The sequence below is a fragment of the Temnothorax nylanderi genome, unplaced genomic scaffold, assembly GCF_030848795.1.
Source record: "Temnothorax nylanderi isolate EJ_2023f unplaced genomic scaffold, tnyl_v1.0 TNYL_tig0016_pilon, whole genome shotgun sequence".
Classification (NCBI taxonomy): Eukaryota; Metazoa; Arthropoda; class Insecta; order Hymenoptera; family Formicidae; genus Temnothorax; species Temnothorax nylanderi.
This window is the reverse complement of record NW_027249078.1, coordinates 1,844,000-1,862,630: the sequence shown is the minus strand read 5'-3', so window position 1 is coordinate 1,862,630 and position 18,631 is coordinate 1,844,000. Positions and strand designations below refer to the sequence as shown.

The window sequence follows — 18,631 nt, the reverse complement described above, 5'->3', positions numbered from 1 at the left end:
GTCCGTGCGTCATGCCTCTTGCTTTGCAAGACGATGCGCAATAATGCGTATAGACATTTTCGAGAAACTTCAATAATTTTATAAATTTTATGTTCTCCTTGCTTGTATGTGTGTGCGTCTCTAGCGGTTGGAAAACTTCGATTTGATTGGATAACTTCGATAACTTGGACGACAATTTGCAGAGTGCTGGTAATCTTTTATGACAGGTATAAGCCATATGGTGCTACAGTAAAGACACACATCTAGCGTGTCTCGTGCAGTTTATCTGCAGCGTACTATAAAATGGAGTTAGATTAGAGAAGCTAACTTTGCGCAGCGGTAAATGAAGGTTATATATATATCCAAGAAAGTACAATACTTGACTCGATTTTCGATAACAGGGTTCTCATTAACTAGTCGATTAATCTTCCCGGCACCGCGTTGTCTCCAAATGCAGATAACTCCCGTTTCTTAATGTTATTTTATTAATCTTTGCAAAAGTACAACAATATCATTTAATATTCTACGACTTCCTCTCTCGATTTTTAACTTTTTAATAGCGAAACGATAGAGAACTCTTGAAGATGAATCCTGTGTGCGTCCTCTCTAAATATACTTTAATTTGCCGCCGCAAAGAGCATTCCCGTAGATCTGACAAAAGTAAAACCGAAGGAATGGGGGAAAAGGGCGTAGGATCGAATAAGCGAAAGTGTTAATAGAAAACGACCGCGGCGAAAAATCTGCGCAAACGATTCGTCCGTGCCAGAACGGGGATATTTTGGTGTCACCAAGTAACAATGCGTGCCTTTTGTCACATGTACACGTGACCACGTGGTGCAGTCACGTTTAATTCGTCTCAAAGGTGGCTTCAAGCTGAATTACTGGAGGCGCGACAATGAAACAATTAAGGGTCGAGAGGGGGCTGAGCCAATTTACGGCACACGTAATTAGGGCCGTTGCAGGGAAGACGAGAGGAATAGGCGAAAAAAAAATAGCCGTCGGTGGAAAAACAACGAGGATCGCTGCCATTTCACCACCGTATTCCTCTCACCTGCTCACAAAAAGAATTATTACCCGTCGTAGAAGTTAATTAGTTAATTAGGGCCGTGGGCGGTAGCTACAGTTTATTAATTTATTGGTTGTATAATATATATCATTAGTCATATATTAAATATTAAATTAAGTTATTAGATATAATAATTATTAATATATTAAGTTATTAAGCAAATTTTAAGTTATATCTATATTAAATTATTTAATTAAATAATTATTACATTACTCGAGTATAAATATTACCTATACTAGTTATTAGTAATTTTTTTTGCAAATCTCTTCAATGAGTTTTAGAAATTACTTATATAGCAATTTACATAGGAAATTTTTTATTTAAACGAATAATTTATTTGTGCAGCTTAATGGAGATTATTTGAGAAAATGTAAAATAAGAAGAAACAAAATATTCGATAAAACTGCCGTTGACGTCAGAATATACGATACCGGGATCGCTATTAAACTTTTTGTAGCATTTCTTCAGCTACTTGAGCTATCGTTTGAATCATAACAATCGACATCGTAAACTTTATTGAGACGAGACGTGATTAAATGATTCTGAAGTCACTTATTGCTCTTTTGACTTGACAGAAGAAGCTATCACCGATGAGCTCAACTTCAACAAAGTGTTTGCGAATGCTCTCAAAGTGGCCGCGATCCTTTAAGCGCGTAATCTCTTGGCGCGCTTTGCACGAGCATCGAATATCGTAATACCGAGTTATTCGCGTATTGACACGCCTCGCTCTCTCAATCCACTCGCCACGAGAACGGCTCTCGAGCGCGGCCACAAAGTGGAACGAGAGGGAGGCAGAAAAGCTACGCAAGAGTGACACGGGACGGGAGATCGGCCGCGGTGGCTTAAGAGGATGAAAGGGGAAGGTGGGAGAGAAGTTTACGTGCCATCGTCGGTGTGACGGAATAAATCGTCGATCCGACAGGTATAAGTTGTACGATCAGCGCAAACTCCGGTCCTCCGCTAGTCGCAACTTTTCGCAACACAAACACGCGCACGCGCGGGAATCCGTACGTTCATGGTGACACATCATTTTCCCGTCCGCGGCTTTTGATGGCGAAGCTACGAGAGTTCCACTTTTCGTGGGAAAATTTCGGCGTCCGCCAAAGTACGCGGCTCCGGGCTCTCACGTTGCTCTTTTACGGGGAACAATGGCATGTCGCCAGGATGGGATCGAGTCAATGTGTGTTTGCAAACCACAACTCAGTCCTGTTGTACACGAAGTTGAGGTAAAACTTGAGCGGGATGAACAGCTACATTGAAGCGTAAATTATTATTTGAATGATGTATGAATAATTGCTCGGATAATCTCTTTGTAATTTCTAATAAGACGGAAACGAAATCGAGGACGCAGAAAATGGATAGAACTTAAGCACGATCGGATACATATGAAAACAAAAGTTTATTTTCCTAAAGTAAGATGTTAAGTTCGTCGTAAACGTATCTTTTAGTCTCATGTACTGATCATAGATATATATATATATATATATATATATCTTTTTATATATTGGTCAATTACAATTTTAGCAGTAAAATAGCAAACACCTCCGAGGAGTTAGCACTCCAGTTTCAGAACTTCGATGTAACTTATAGAGTACCTCTTCCTGAGAAGAAAAGAGTTCTAGAGTTCCAATATTTTCTTAATAGTTTTGAATAGCGTTTCAAGAATTCTGTCAAAAAGAATTTAAATCGTCTCTGATTAAAATAAAATAAATGTCTCATATCTTAATATCTTAAAATCTCTATTTTTTACCCACTTCATCGCCAGAATTCTTTCTGAAATGTATCAGAAATTTTTTTGACGAAATGCCAATATTCTATCAATTATTGAAGAAACTTGAAAAATGAAATATTGACTTCACGGAAGTCCAAACATTTTGATATTTACCGTCACAGAATTTGTCCGCAAATACATAATTTTATGAAGAAAATTTATAAATATGAATATTATTTGAGTATTATTTATGTGCACATACTTATAGGTAATATATTTATAAATATCTTTTTAATTAACAGTATCGGTCGGAGATGAGGAAGGCGACTCTGTTAGCCGTCGTAACGATTTTGCTGTCGGTGACGGCACGCGATGCCGCGGCAGAACTTTACACCGCCCTGGCGGATATGGAGGAGCTGCTCGAAACGGAAGCTGTGCTGATCGACACATTGAACGGATACATCACGGCGCAAGAGCAACGATTGGCAACTCTGAGAAGGTAAAGAGCACCGTCGTGAATCGGTTGGTCCGCGACGCAGGACCAAGTAGGAAAGCGCGCGTTACACACATCGGTTATCCTTACTCTCAGACGCTGGTGAGATTTTTTTGCGAGTATGGTATTCTCTTCAATTCCCCATTAATTAAGATATCGCACAGCCACCGTTGTAATATACCGCGGTGCGCCGAAATATCCTGCGGCTAAATAGACGCTTCGTCGATCTCGGGATTTCCTTAACTTTGCCACAAAACGCGTGCCCGTATTTTCAGAGAGTCCCGAGAGGTTTTCAATATATTTCCGTGTCTTGCGTAACCCGCGCCAGATAACCCCGTCGTTTTTACCGCGGATACGGGAGATTGCAGTCCTTTGTGCTGCTGCTATTGGTACGGATACCCTGCCGCGCATGCTGCCGTCGATTTTTTCATTTTATTTATTCTCCCTTTTTAACATTTCACCGAGCGTGTATATTCATTCGGTGTACCGATATTTGATCAGCCACATGTAACGAATCATTCTGCAGAAATAATTTTGGCTATCGAGTCCTGTTAAATTCCTCTTTTTTTTTGCCCATGCATATAACAGCAAATAATCGAATTTGGAGCTCTTTGGTTATCCTGAATACCGTGTGACTTTATTGTATTATAACGTATCATGCGAAAATTGTTATCGATCGGCGCGACACCAGCGTTAATTAAACGTTGGTCGAATAAAAAATATTACGTGATATCAAAGTTATACGGCGACGACATCGAACATGAAAAGTGGATCACCGAGGTACTTACCGGCGCGGCGCGACGGTTTCCTCGTTCCACTTTCCTCAAAAGCGACCGTTAAAACGAAAGGTGATTAAGGAAGGAGGGCTATTTCATGGGGAGACTCTTTCGCGAATGGCTCCCGCCCCGACCGATTGTCCTTTTCTTTTTCTTTATCTTCCCGCGGGTGCGATTTGGCATGCTGCCTGATTCGATACCGATGCCTTCGACCACCTTTCGCGAATAAGAAAGGAAATGGAGCGAAAAGGAATAAGAAAAGAGTGAATACATTAAGATTGGATCCCGATCCGACTAAAATCGGTAACACTTGTGCTGGAGAGATAATCGTAAAAGTGAATCCCAAAGTGATCAAGTCCATTTATGGAATGGTCGGAATGTAATTTTGTGGAGAAGCTAAACAAACGAAGTCGTAGAATCGAAATTATCTCTTCATTAGGGATTATAATTAGGAAAACAAGCTTTGTAGCTTGTAAGTTACAGACTACAGAGCAAAATATAAGTCATTAAAGTTGCCTATAATCATTGAAAAAATAATAGCGTAACGTCATTGTTTAACTACGTTAAAAATCGCTATTACTTCGCACAAGCTTATATTTTCCTTATAAAAGAAACAAATAAACACCAAGGATCTGCGTTATCTTACGTGATTTTCGATCTGATGGAACTCATTGATGAGATTTAATTACTCTATTTCGTCGTCTATGATTTAAGCTTTCACAGATTTGATTCTTTTTTTAAGAAAGTAACTTTTCAGACATACGTTCTTCTGTTTCCTGGTTTCGGAACAGTGCACTTGTTCCGCGAACCACGACGCATTAATCCAGAGGATAGTTTAGGCATTTCTGTCCGGCGCAACGGGAGCGGCGAAACGCGAAACGAGTAATACGCGTGGGACAACGGAAAAGTTTTCAGCAACATTTATGTAGGACGTTCCCGTTTCCCGTGCGGAATTTAACACACGAGTCGACGACCGCACGCGACTCGCTCTCGAGAAAATTCTGTCAGGCTGTCACGGACACGCGATACGATGAGGAGGAGCGTGCGCTCGTCGTGTCGCGAGTCGCGAGTCGCGAGTCGCGAGTCGCGAGTCGCGAACGGGGTTTTACTCATTCCCGTGCTTCGAATCTCTATGGCCATTCAAAAACCCGCCGATCGCAATCGAATCACGCACCAAAATCCTGCGTAAACCGCACTCGCGGCTGCCGACTCGCTTCTGCGCGAATTTCGTTAATTCCGGATCGATCGGAAATCCGCGGACGGGAATCCCTTTTTAACGCGTTTATAAATTGTGTAACAGTCTAAAACAGCCAGTGTCCTCGATGCTGTGAAATACATGTAACACCAAGAAATCCCGACGACTCGTCAAGATCATTCGCGCGCAAAAGTACAAGTTTTCGCAGGCGACAGACAGAGATCTTATCCCGTCATCGATCAATAATATGCGATTCGGAGCTGATCGTAACTCGTAACTCTTCATTGCACTATGTGGATGTAGGTATGCGCAGCGAAATCGCGAATTAGACACCTCTTCGCTCGTTCGCTCCGAAGACGCGCGATGTAATGACAATAAGTTTTCGTTTCGAGTCTCACCTCGAATCAGACCGTTATATGCCGAATAATTACTCATGCGAACGGAGTTTGTAATCTACCGGGATTCTCTCCGAGCTAACGATAAATCAGCCATCGTAGCCGCGGCGTCCATCATAGTCGAACCATCAAATATGTAGCGAGGGGAAAATCATTCGCGAAGAATATATATCGCCGATTTCCTTCTGCCTGCCTGCCAAGCTGCCTGCTGGCGCACCTGGCTCTTCTCCTTTTTCTCTCCGCCGCGCCACGCGTTCCGTTTCCCGTTTTGCATGGATGTTCAAAGTTCGGCGATTGCAATCCAGTCACGGGATAGCCATTTCATACGAGTGGAATTCAAAGGCGCGCAGACATACACGCGAGCACGCCCCGAAAGCGAGCGTATAATGGACACGTATATGAACTGATGGAGATAACGTACGATTCTACGCTTCCGTTTATGTACTGCTTACCGTGCGCGCCAAGACTGCACGTGTCGCCCGTTTTATCTGCATGAGTCCACAGGGAACACAAATATTTTCACCTACAATCCGAAAAGCATCCGGAATTAGTTCAATTAGGCGAATCTAATCTAACATTTAATTCATGTTATTTAAAGCAAGTTATAGAGATTTCAAAAATATAATTTGCTTATCGCGCACTATTTTGAATTCTTGGAGAACTGTGCAGAGGATTGCAAAGTACTATGTGTCGAATTCATCTCGACATATGTATGCAAAGAGTTAACTTTACATATCTTGATCTCTTACCATGGTGATTTCACTCATCTTTCATGCCACATCAATTTTTTTATCATTAATTTTGTAGAGCATTGTTAAATGATGAAATATTTTTAGGCAGAAAAAGATTTTCATTACGATAAGAGATACACTGAGAGAAATAATTATTTTTTTCAAAAAAAATTTTGTTGATTTAATAAAACCGGAAGATTGTATGTTGCCAAGCAGATGATTTGATTGACTTAACAAAATATTTGTACAAAATATTTTGTTCTTTTTGTTCTTTTGACTATTTTGTTTGTTGACTATATTGATTTGTTCTTTTTAACTAAATATTTTATACTATCAATTATACATAATATAACATTAACTAAATATTTCTTTGAATAAATTTACTATTTTTAAAAACGTTAATGTTCTTGGTTCAACAAAATTATTTTATTGAGTTAACAAAATGTATCATTAACTTAAAAAAAATGATTTTGTATGATACCATTTTCAGAATTCAATTATTTCATTTTGTTCAAATAATAGACGTGTACTTAATTCAATAAAATAAATAATTGGATCAATAAATTGAAAAATCAACAAAATTGTTTTGTTGATTCTACAATATTTTTCCCTCAGTGTAGAGATGTATATACTTGGCACATTTTTCTTTACATTTTTGTGTTTTTTTAAGCGCTCGAATTTTTATCTGTAATCCGAAAAATATTTCGTGTACCAGCTGAAATAAGCGCGAATCTAACCGAAGGGAAAGACACACGCGTGTACATACGCGATACAGGTCTCGGAAAGATTTATCGTTTTATTTAACGCAACTCAATAGAAACTCGATAGAAACGAGCGGATCACGCGAGACGCGAGAGTATAATTGCAAGTTAATTATATCGTGCGTCCGTACGAGTTTTGATAGCAGATTTCAACCGGTGCGCGGTGATCGGTTAATATACGATTCGGAGGTGATTGTTCGCGATTCTTTGCTTTTTCTTCGTTCAAAATAACATTTGTTGATATACGTATGTAACGAAACTGTTCGGCATCAATTCGCTCATTCATTTCACGCAGTCGCGAGTCGTCGCGAAATGCAGGCGGCGCCCTATCTATCAGGATAATTGCGCAAGTTCCGTAAGTCGTTCGCGGATATTAAAAGCGTCTTATCTCGCTCACGAAACGGGCGTTGCTGCGAGCAAGGATAGTATTTTCGGACGCGCTTATCCGACTTGGCGATTACGCGCACGCAAATTGGTGCATTGATGCTGATGCGAAAAGTGCCGACTGATGAGAGTGTCGAGAATTCCACTCATTTCGTCGAGGAAACATCGTGCTTCTCGCCGCGAATAAAATCTAGATTCGTTTCACCCTTCGCGTTAATAACTCATTTGCTTATTAGGAAGGAGGGAAATGTCCTCGGCGAAGTAAGCTGAATTTTCAAGCTAGGGATTGGTAGGACAAACGAGCTGGGTCGAAATGCAACCACCGGAAGCGCCATTACTGATATTAATAATCGCGATTACGGCAGTACCGGTGGCCGTTCGAGCGCTCCCTCGGGAGAGCGAGAGCGTCGGCGTCGTTGTAATTGGCTCCGATAAGATAACAAAGTTCTATCACAAGCGCGTCCGCGCCCTGTAACTATTTGCTTCTAATTAAACGTCCCGCCCGGCGATCGATCTGTTTTTATCGTTGAGAGGATCGTTCGCGAGAGGATCGCGTAGGGAGGGCGTAGGCGAACGCAGAAACAAATCTTTCTCGAGTATCCTCATTTACCCGATACTTTCGTTACCTTTTATTAATTGCTATCGGTATTGCACGGTGTTTCCTTTTTTCCTCTCTTATCGTTTCTTTTTTTTATCGTCCCAAAGGTTGGCCGTGATGGTACAGGTCTTACCTTAAACAGATAAATAATGTTCGCGAGCGAACATGAAGTATATAGGTAATTGATAGGCACACGTTTTTATACGCGGCTATTCTTCACGCTGAAAGCGTGGGGTTTGAATATACGTCGTTAAAAACCGGATATATCTAATATTCTGATTCTTTGAAGTTTTGAACCGCGCACGGATATACATATCAAAATCATTTCCCAAAAATATTTGGCCGAGTTAATCAAGAAATGAAATGTTTATTTGCACGTAAACTTGCGTATTCACCAGTGTACGCTAACTATATTTAATTTTACGGTAATTAGAGGAAACACGATTGGAATTATCGACGGAATTCCGGTAAAATATTTCTCCTTTTCGCTGCGCACGAGAAATCGATCGCGCGCGGTATGCGCCACGTTACATTCGACCCCCGGGATTGCTGCAATATTTTCTGCGATAAGGCAGAATATTCAACAAGCTTAAGATTTTTTAATAAAACTCCCTCCGATAAAATCCTGATTGGACTATCCGACAGTAGAGCTCGCACCCCTCAGCATGAATCGCATTCTAATACAATCAAATCCCAATTAATGCTATATATGGGATAATTTTTTTTTCGAGTTTTTTCATATCTCATATTTTCCTTGCACTGAATTGGATTAATGTAATTGTTTTTTAATTAAATTACTAACGTGATCGGACATGCAATACATATTGTTTGCGTCAACGAAACTTGGTATCTTGCAATATTCCTTGGATGGAAGCCTTCCCTATACCCGGTACCCCCGTTCAATTAGCATCAACACACGGATATTCTGTGAAACGATACTGCTAACAGCGGCAGATCGAATCGCGTGGGAGACAAGTCGCGGCATAGAATTACGTATCGAATATTCGTGGATGCTACGATCGAAGACGCATGTAGCATACGTGTCTGCGTGTACACGCGGCTTACGTGCTTTGCCTTTAGGCATTAGAACAATACCCGGGTCGCGTATCAGCGATGTACCTGTCGCCGTTATATGTTCTGATACACCATCCCTCCGGGTAACATCGCGTTATTAATACGAGATAATTAACACGCGACATTTTAGATGCTTATCAAATGTTCATTAGCATAATGGAGTGTACATTTTCGCGCAGCTTGGAATACGGTAACGTTGGATCTCGAGAAGAACCGGGAAATGATATTTAGGCTTTTCTACGAAATTATATTTTTATTCTTCTTAAATAAGAATAAAGTTACATAAAGATTATATATGTATATATATATATATATATATAATCTCATCTTTTATTTAGAAATACATTTTGTCTTATAATCGATGATGTTAAATCTGAAGAAAATCTAAATACAATAAGTTAATCATGGAATTCTCGCTCTGTACATATTACATGCATATATGAAATTATGTTGTTCAAACATCTAGATAAAACGAAGAACGTTTTAAGAGACTTAGGGGCCTATTCTGTAAACGGTTAACGATATCGTTACGTGCTTCGCGCAGATATAATATACCACAGAAATGCTGCACAAAGCATGTAACGATATCGTTAATGTTTACAAAATAGGCCCCTCAATCATTAATGTCAAATACATTCGAGATATAATTCACGTATATTTTCTGAACAATTCGTTAGTAAATATAATTCATTGGTACATCAAAAAAAAGTAAGAGATTTATACTTTCAGGTCAATGAATGTTCTTAATATACATCTTAATACACATAAATAAACACATAATTTACATGTACACTTTACACATTTTACACTCATACCATCATACAAATGAAAAATTGTAGAATCAATGCATACGTTCCATGTAACCAAAGTTCAATATAGTTGCTCGTTTTACGGCGATCGATACGATCGAAAGATGTGCTGACAGTAGAACAGCGAAACAATGTTTTCGAGATTTTTGAAACGGATGGCCGTATCTCGAAAAAATTTTTGGACTTCGCGTTATGCTTCATCACATTGGCTGTTGTGGTGGGTACATTAACGGATACCAAATCGGCACTTGAACATATTGAACAAAACACAAAGGCGGTGTTCTGGGGAAAAATTCCTTCGCGTGCGGGTTTAAAGGCGATATTTGGATTTTCGAAACCTGATTCAGGTGCGTCTGCAATTCTTTTCGTTCCATCCCGTACAGATCAGCCGCTTCTAGATATTTCTTCCAAAGATCTTTGCAGCAACCTATAGTAAGCAGAGCGACTGGATCGCCTACGACCGCCACAAAACACTTAGCCCTTGTTAACGCAGTGTTTAATAAGCGTGGATCCGTTAAAAAGCCATAGTCCTTGATTTTTACCTCGGCGGACGATCTGTAACAATCGTAACAATTGATACCATGTTTAAGTGTCATCTAAAAGTGTTTGTGTCATCAGTATTAAAGTCAATACCTGTCAGATATCCTTGTTCGAACTGTGCTGATAAAAACTGCAGTGAATTGCTTGCCTTGGACATTTAACACCCTCTCGACAGACACATCAAAAAGCAGGCGCTTGCGCAACTCGATTCGCAATCGTTGTACTTGTTCAGGATAATATGACAAGACTCCAATAGAGCCTTCGTTGTATGGGCCCCATTGTTGCGTCGGCCATGCTCTCCTCAATTCCAGGACACGATTCGCTACCTCTTCCGCCTCTGTGGCATGGTGATATCCCGTGGAACATGTAGCCTAACAATTAGAAATCGATCTGAATGTTCTCTTTATTCTAAAGTCCAACTGAAGAGTTTGATGCAAGAAAACACAGTATTCCATATTGTCGAATCTTTTACAGGAAGATTTGATTTAAAAAGTTTGCGGTCTAAGAATAACATATATATTTTTTTACTTCCGCATATATACATATTAATAATCTTTAATAAAAATATATATAGATATACGCACTGTAAAACGACAAAATAATCAAAAATCGTACGGAAGATTGTACCAAGCTTTTCAATTCTACATTTTTCCCGATGCTTTAAGTAATTCCGTGTACCTGTTCTTCCGCACCGTTGACAGCATAAAATATCAACGGTTTCATGACGGGATGCTTGAGCAGTTGCATGTTGGCAGGTTTAACCATCCCGTCATAGAACGTCTCGGACGTGTACTTGATTATATCCGCGTGTGCGCGATAGTTCTGACATAGATGTATCCGACACGGGTGTTCTGGCGGATAGTAGGCGTACATTCTCTCCAAAAGGCTAACGCCTAATCCTCGCTCGTTTGCTAGTACGCTGTAGATTTCCGGAGCGAGTTGCATCTGATCACCCGCCAGGAGCAGGCGGGTCTCTCGGTTCGCCAGGGTCAGAGCTATCAACGCCTCGCACTCCATAGCCTGGGCCGCTTCGTCGATGACTATGTGAGTCGGCGATAGTTTAAGACTCATCAGACAGCTGGATGTTGCCAGGGTTGTTACTATTAGACCACAGTCTTGAAAATCTGCTGCAATCGGGTCGCGGAAACGACCTTGTTCGTCCATTAGGCAGTATTGCTGCACCGTCGGATGTACCTAAATCGCGAGAATAACCAAGCTTCCATTGTCATTCCATTTTCCCTGCAATGCTCAAGAAACTAGGCAACGTTGTTCACCTACCGTGTTCAAAGCACGCAATTTGTAATATATCCTAACAGGTTTAAGTCTGGGGTGTTTATCCTGATTATACCAGATATGGAAGAATTCCTTGATGTAAAGATCGGCGGCGCTGTTGCTATGCGTACACAGAAGTATTCGGTTGTTTTTATTTTGTACGAGCATACGCAGCATGTGCGCTATGGTGAATGTCTTCCCCGTGCCGAATGGTCCCAGCAAAAGGACTGGTGGTGAAGAAGTCTTAATCGATAACGTTATCGCAGTGACTGCTTGCTTCTGTTCCTGATTGAGCGGCGAGTCCAAAAGTAGACTAGAGAGGATACTAAGATTACCAGCGTCAACCTGCAGAAAGTCGCGGATAATTTCGTTGTCGGTCTTGTGGTGTTCGTCCATCAGGAACACCAGGTCCATATCCTCCAGACTATCTACCGCCAAGTGCCACTCGCAGAAGTTAAGACGACTCAATACGAACTGTATTTCGACCTCGAGCACGCTGTGCGCTTCCAAATCCCAAAAGGTCACGCATTCTTTGCTCAGTCTGACATATACGGAATGCGAGCTCTTATCTTCAATGTGAGCTTCGAAGACGTCACACTTGGTTTTCTTGCGCCACAACTTGAGTAGAACGCTATTACAGCTACGCTGCAGGAGTCTGCCGCTCTGCGTATCATCCAAGATCTCCCGACTGAGTGGGATCTGTGACGACAATAAATTTCACGCGTTGAATATAAGCAGGTGAAAGAGAAACGACGGATCGTTACTCGATTTTAATTCGAAAGTGAACATAGGTAATTGAGTGCTAAGCAAATTTAGCAGAAGATACACGCGAGATATACAGAAAAGTACATAATGCATACGTTCGCAAACAAAAAATGGAGGCAAACCGTAACGTGTAACGATCGAAGCAACGCGCGCGACCGCGTGAATAGGGAATAAAAACGACAAGAAGAGTTTCCTAAAAGTCAGAAAGAATCGCACCTGGGCGAAGAGCTCACCCGGCGGCGTGTATTTAGCGATGGTGGAAGCGTCGCTGTTGAACAGTACGTAATGCGCCATGAGACGTAACCACGAAAGCTGGTTGTATCTCGAGAGCTGCTCGTGCCGGGCGATCTCCTCGAGAGTGATCATCTCGTGCATGCGACCCCGGTAGTTCCGTGGCGTCAGCCGATTGTCCGACAATGTGTTCTGAGTGAGAATAAAGTTCTGTCTGTCCGGGTACGGATAGATCCGCGACAACTTGGTCTCCCGTGGATTGGCGTGCGGCATAAAGGGCGAATAGAACTCGTACGGACCCTTCCATCTCAGCGGTATCTGCGATTGTTGATAAAACGTCGCCTTCTGTATCCGCTCGTAGTCTTTAATGTGCAAATAGTCTGCGCAGATCCTCTGAAGGTACACCGGGTGACTTAGGAAGCCAAAAACTAGGTCCTGCCGATACGTGCTGTGTTTTTTCGCAGTGAAACCGACCGTCACCAGGTACTGTCTCTTGTTTTCTTGAGAGTTGCCCGGACAGGGACTGTGCCACTCCTGGCCGTTCGTCACGCCGATTTCTGTGCCGTCCTTGTCTTGCACTGACTTGAGGAAGAAGTTGGCTCGATGATCATCAGATATCAAGGCCACATTCTGTAACTCTTGACCGCCTTCGGGACCAAGGATTGACAGGGTCAAAGGTCAAAATAGATAAATCAGAATAGCTTAAGTAATCGTATTAATGTGTCGCTTGCTGAGGCGTTAGAAGTTAGAAGTACAATTTCTCTACTGTTACGTGTCGTTTGACTTTTATATGTGTCAGAGCATCAGAAACAAATCGACGATGACAAACAAAACAAAAGGAGCGTGTTAATCGTATCGTATAGCTGTAGCTGATTAAGAAGGGTCACTTAAAAGTTTCTTGGACGATTATAAAATTTTATTATTGTGCATATATTACGTAATAAAATTCGGAACCGTTAACTTAAATGTTTTTTGTGTTTGCAAATCTGCCATCGCCGGCAAAACAACGTAGCGTTCAGAAACATAAGGTTTCATCAGCAACAATCATGATTTACTAACAGGACATGATGCCGGAGTAGAGGGGGGGGGGGGGATCGATAACGCCGGATCTTACACACAACGTCGCACTTTTTCGCGAAGTAACGAAAAAGCCAAACAAACGAGATACGCCTATCTCGCTTACCTGTCGTAAAGATTGTAAAACTCCACTCGTAGTTGCCTCTCTTACCAACGACCCTACAATTAGCACTACCGTACAGATAAATATTCACGTTGGGCAGCGGCTCGCACGTGAGGGTCGTGTCCGGATCGTTGGATCTGAACCAGCCGTATCGCATCCGATCGGGGAAGTCTGTGAGATACGACGTATTTCCGTTGCTCACGCTCGACTCGTGTTCCGTCAGTTCCGTGGCCGCCATGATGGGCGCTCGCGCCTCGCGGTCGACAGCGACTCGCCACAGTCGCCGGTAGCCTGCAGCCTGCACCGGCCACGCCAAGGAACGAAGGAAACTCGAGAAATCCGCGTCACGGAACACAGAACTGTCAGCCGCGACGGAGCATCACCGGCGGCACTGGGCGGCACGCGGCTGGCGGCTCTTGCTCTTCCTCTTCTCTCTCTCTCTCTCTCTCTCTCTCTCTCTCTCTCTCTCTCTCTCTCTCTCTCTCTCTCTCTCTCTCTCTCTCTCTCTCTCTCTCTCACTTCTCACTCTCCTCTTTCTTTCGTGCGCGCACGCGCGTGACTGGCAGACGTCTCCGTCTCGGATCTCGGATCTCGGATTTTCACGTCACGCAGACAAAGACCGGCACGTTGACCCCGTCATCATCGTCGACCTGCGTCGACCATTCGTATGACGAAACGTTTCCGACGACCGACTGACGGCAGTCCGCCAACCGGCCAACGTTGAACGTCGTACGCCGTACGAGGCCGAGCCGCACGGGCCGCGCCAGTCGACGCGCATGCGCGACTCGAGCAGTTCGTTACCGTCTTTATTGACCGTGGATAATAAAGAGATATTCGTTATCCCTTCTTCTCATAGCGCAGTCGATACAACAGGGATTTACCTTTGCAATCCCGCAGCCCGCAGCGAAGCTAGGGCGAAGGGATATACGTCGACATCGACCGAAATTTGAATAAAAGAAAAATTTTATAATTGATAATATTAATTTTATATTATTAAATATATTATAATTTAGAAATTTCGATAGTCTGGATATCGCGTCGAGTCATTTCGTGCAACGCGGTGCTCTAGCCTGCATTAAAAAACAATTTCGGAGTCACTCTTCGGCTTGGGCGTCTAAAAGAATAATCGGCGTGCGGCGAGTTTACCCCCATTCCCCATTCACTTCAATTTTATGTCCCCGCGCGAGGACATAAAATTGAAGTTTATGAATAATTTCCCGAAACGTTGCAACTGACACTGAAGGCATTTTATTTTTCTTCCTTTCTTTTTCTTTCTCTTTTTATCGCGGGATATATGAAGTTGCATCTGCAGGGAAGAAAATTTTCATGCAAATTCTTCGCGCTGCCGCGTCGCGCCGACCGAGTGACTAAATGACGATCGCCATTATCCTCTCGCGAGAGTTTCCCCGAGAGGGGTTGAAGCACTGAAAAAGGGGGTGGCTGAGGTATAAGAGCGACAGGTCCCACGTCGCGGCGTCGCGCGTCGCGCGGTGGATGGGGGTTGAATTGTTGAAAGCCTTTCCGACTGGCGAGTGGCGACCACTTTGCAAATGGCGGATTTAGCAGACGCGGGACCCCACGAGAGACAGGTGAATAAAGAAGAGCGCATCGAGCTTTAATTATCAAGGCGATTTAACGGAGTGCCATTGTGTGAGATATAGACTGCACGAACGTGGAGAACAGCAGTCGGGAAACGATGCGAAACTTAGTAATCCGAATGTATATCGCGGGGGGCACGATAATCTAGCTATTCTAGCTAAATAAATATATAAATCAGATATACAGTTTTTATACACACATATTTATTAATTTTTACATACGTATTTCTTATGTGTATATATATTTATATTTTATTGTGTTTATTTCATTATCACTATATATATTATCATTTTTATTGTCATCATTATTATTGTATACATTTATATATATAATTTATATAGTCTTTTTTACGAGTGTTTTCGTTTTAACGACGACGTAGTTTTGCCACTCGTGTACAAAACCCCAGCCCCGAAACATGCCGCGACGGCATGTACGTACGCAGTGTACACTGTACGCACCGAGCTATTCCATTTGCGCGGCTGACGCGAATGGAGAAAAACACCCTCGGGAGTATCATGAAAGTTGACCAGAGGCAACAGCAAAGCGCGCTCAATGTTGATAAAAAATGTGATAGAAGAGATTAAAGTACCTGCAGGGAGAGAGAGAGAGAGAGAGATATCCTTCCCGTGGAGTACACGGGTACGTCCTTTCGTGAATTTAAACTGGATATTCGTACCTCGTAATGATTACGCTACAATTTTTTTATGACGGACGCAGTCCGACTTGCATGGTTGTCTTTTCCACGCGAAGCGCCGAGAACGACGTAAAGCTCGGAAGTAAATTTCGGAGCGGAGTGAATTTTTTTTCTTTCTTTTATTCAAGCTCTCACTTAGCAGCTCCCTTTGTCTTGCGGTCCTTCCGCCCCGAGTTTTAACTCGTTGGTGAACTCGGAGAAATTAGCACCTCGCGCGCATGGTGCAGGTCAAGCATGGTCAAGAAAACCTCGACTGCAGTAGTGCAGTCCCGTTAAAATAAGCTCTTGTCAAGATCAAAGAAGTAGAGGTTTGTCAAGTCTCGACCGCCTGTATGGGATATCGCCTGTGTGATGGGATACGGGCGCGACGTCAGCCGTGGTGAAGGGAGATGAGGGATGAGAGCGAAAACCACGACAGAGGCGGAAAACCGGGACCGATCATCCTTTTCGAGGCGTGCCGTGGACTGGCGTAGGCCGCGTATCGTTAATTAAAATCTGTCGTCGGCGACGCGCGGCCGCGCTGCCTGCGAGAATGCGCTGACACGACAACCGACAACCCAGGAGGAACGGGGTTTACGGGGTGAAAAATCGCGCTAACGAGACACGGCTTTCGTTATTGGCTCGGCGCTGCGTCGCTGCGTCGCTGCGATACAAAGAACTATATCGTTATCGAGAGGGAGAGGAAAAGCGGGAGAGAAAAAAAGAGAAAGAGAAAGAGAATAAAAAAAAGGAAGAGAGAGAGAGAGAGAGAGAGAGAGACTATGTGCCTGTCTTTCGCACGATGCTCCGTTTTTAATAAAGCCGTATATCGAGACGTGTCATTTAGCCGTAAGCGTTCTCTCTGTAACAGGCATTTCTCCCGAATCATGACATCCAGGGGGAAGGGGGATTGTGCGACGTACCTTTGTGAGATAAATTGCCAGGATAACCCGTTCAGTTACATGGGGAGGGGAGGGAAGGCTAATCCCACGCGTAGCGATCGTCCACATTCGATACATAGTAGAGAAAAATTATGTATTTTTCTCTTCCCCTCGACATATACCGCGCAGCTTTGATGCAATTAAATAATTAAATCGAAAGATCCTTTACGTTGTCTCGACAGTTTATCGAAGCGCAAGATATATTGCGGAGTCCGTTTCGTTTAAATTCAATTAGCGCCGAGAGGAAACGGAGTCTTAATGAAAAATTATTGCGGTCCTCGAGAGAGAACGTTGCACTTTCGACAGTATGTTGGTACGTTCCGTGCAATGTACTCGTACGTACTCATTAATTATATTTGTCGCGCCGATTCACCGCGATGCACTTAAGCGATGATAAATAATGCACGGGTGTGCACGTGCACTCCGCCCCGGGGGATGGAGCGGATTAAGATCCATCAGCGCGGCGCGACGCGGCGCGGCGCGGCAGCGACGCAACGTATTCGGATGTTGACGGCCCGGATTTATTCGGACCATAAACGAGTACCAAACCAATTGGTGCTCGGACGCGAAGCGAATACTGCCCGGTCGCAATTCGCGGCAGCTGCGAATGTCAGGTGTGAGGCGTACGTCGCGGAGATGACATAAAAATAGAGAGAAAGAGAGAAGCGCGTTCCAAGTCACGCGCACCTGCCACGTTTATTCTCGTAATTTATGTGACTCCTATCGTTCAGACATCTCCGCTAACGATCGACCTGTCGTGTGGATTGAATAAATGATCGTTCGAATTTACACCGAATTTTGCTGTTCAGCAGAATTACGAGTATTACGAAAGAATTAGAAAGAAAATAGGGCTATATCTCGGAAAGAGGGGCCAGATTCGAATCACCTGTAACAAAATCACCCCACGACGCGGTTTCTCGTCGACGAAACATAATTGCACGCGAGTGAGAATCTTAATCCCTTGATAGCTGAACCCCTCCACGTCGAGATAATTCTCACGAAGGAAATTGTGGATGGGGTGAGAGTCGGGATCGAACTTAGAATCTACCGATTATGAGTTAAATTCCTCCACGGAGCAGAACATGTTATTCCACGGATGATATACATACTTATTCTCACTCGTTAATTTACAAAGAGAATACGTTTAGAGAGAATTATTACAAAGGATGCAGTGAATATGTCTCTTCCAATTTGATGTATCTCTATAAAAGAAAAGAAAGAGAGAGAGAGAATCATTAGTTTCCCCAACTTGTTCGTGAGAGGCTTGACTTATGTCTTTTCCCGCGGTGATGCATTTCTGTCACGATTTCTTCTTCGACGCTAGAGATGTCTCGGTTAGACAGAGAACCCCTAGTTGAGTTTTTAGCTCGAAAAAGTCTTCCGCGTCTCGGCTATACATTAAACGCGAGGACGAATCGACAGGAACGTCTATTTCAGAGATTCGCGACGCGAGATAAG

General features: G+C 42.9%; 2 protein-coding genes across 4 annotated transcripts in view; one reads left to right on the top strand and one right to left on the bottom strand.

Moving 5' to 3' along the window:
- Ph4alphaefb (prolyl 4-hydroxylase subunit alpha-1) overlaps positions 1-18,631 on the top strand; it is a 162,327-nt gene that overhangs the window by 136,382 nt on the left and 7,314 nt on the right. For all 3 annotated transcript variants that reach the window (XM_071698771.1, XM_071698772.1, XM_071698769.1), the window contains exon 2: positions 3,059-3,255. In XM_071698771.1, the coding sequence (XP_071554872.1) occupies positions 3,071-3,255 (185 nt within the window). In that variant the 5' untranslated portion in view covers positions 3,059-3,070. The remainder of the gene's footprint in view (positions 1-3,058; positions 3,256-18,631) is intronic.
- Positions 9,474-14,655, bottom strand: LOC139768518 (probable helicase with zinc finger domain). The gene is made up of 6 exons (XM_071698762.1): positions 13,964-14,655; positions 12,766-13,427; positions 11,791-12,483; positions 11,191-11,706; positions 10,606-10,883; positions 9,474-10,527 (listed from the first exon to the last, which is right to left on the bottom strand). Exons 1-6 carry the CDS (start codon positions 14,196-14,198, stop codon positions 10,173-10,175), a joined length of 2,739 nt encoding a protein of 912 aa, XP_071554863.1. The 5' UTR covers positions 14,199-14,655; the 3' UTR covers positions 9,474-10,172.

Excerpts from the sequence above, each read along its gene's own strand:
- LOC139768518 (XM_071698762.1), bottom strand. The coding sequence starts at position 14,198 with ATGGCGGCCACGGAACTGACGGAACACGAGTCGAGCGTGAGCAACGGA. Across the intron at positions 12,484-12,765 it reads CGGGTGAGCTCTTCGCCCAG|ATCCCACTCAGTCGGGAGAT; the intron begins GTGCGATTCTTT and ends TTGTCGTCACAG. Across the intron at positions 10,884-11,190 it reads TCAACGGTGCGGAAGAACAG|GCTACATGTTCCACGGGATA; the intron begins GTACACGGAATT and ends TCTAATTGTTAG.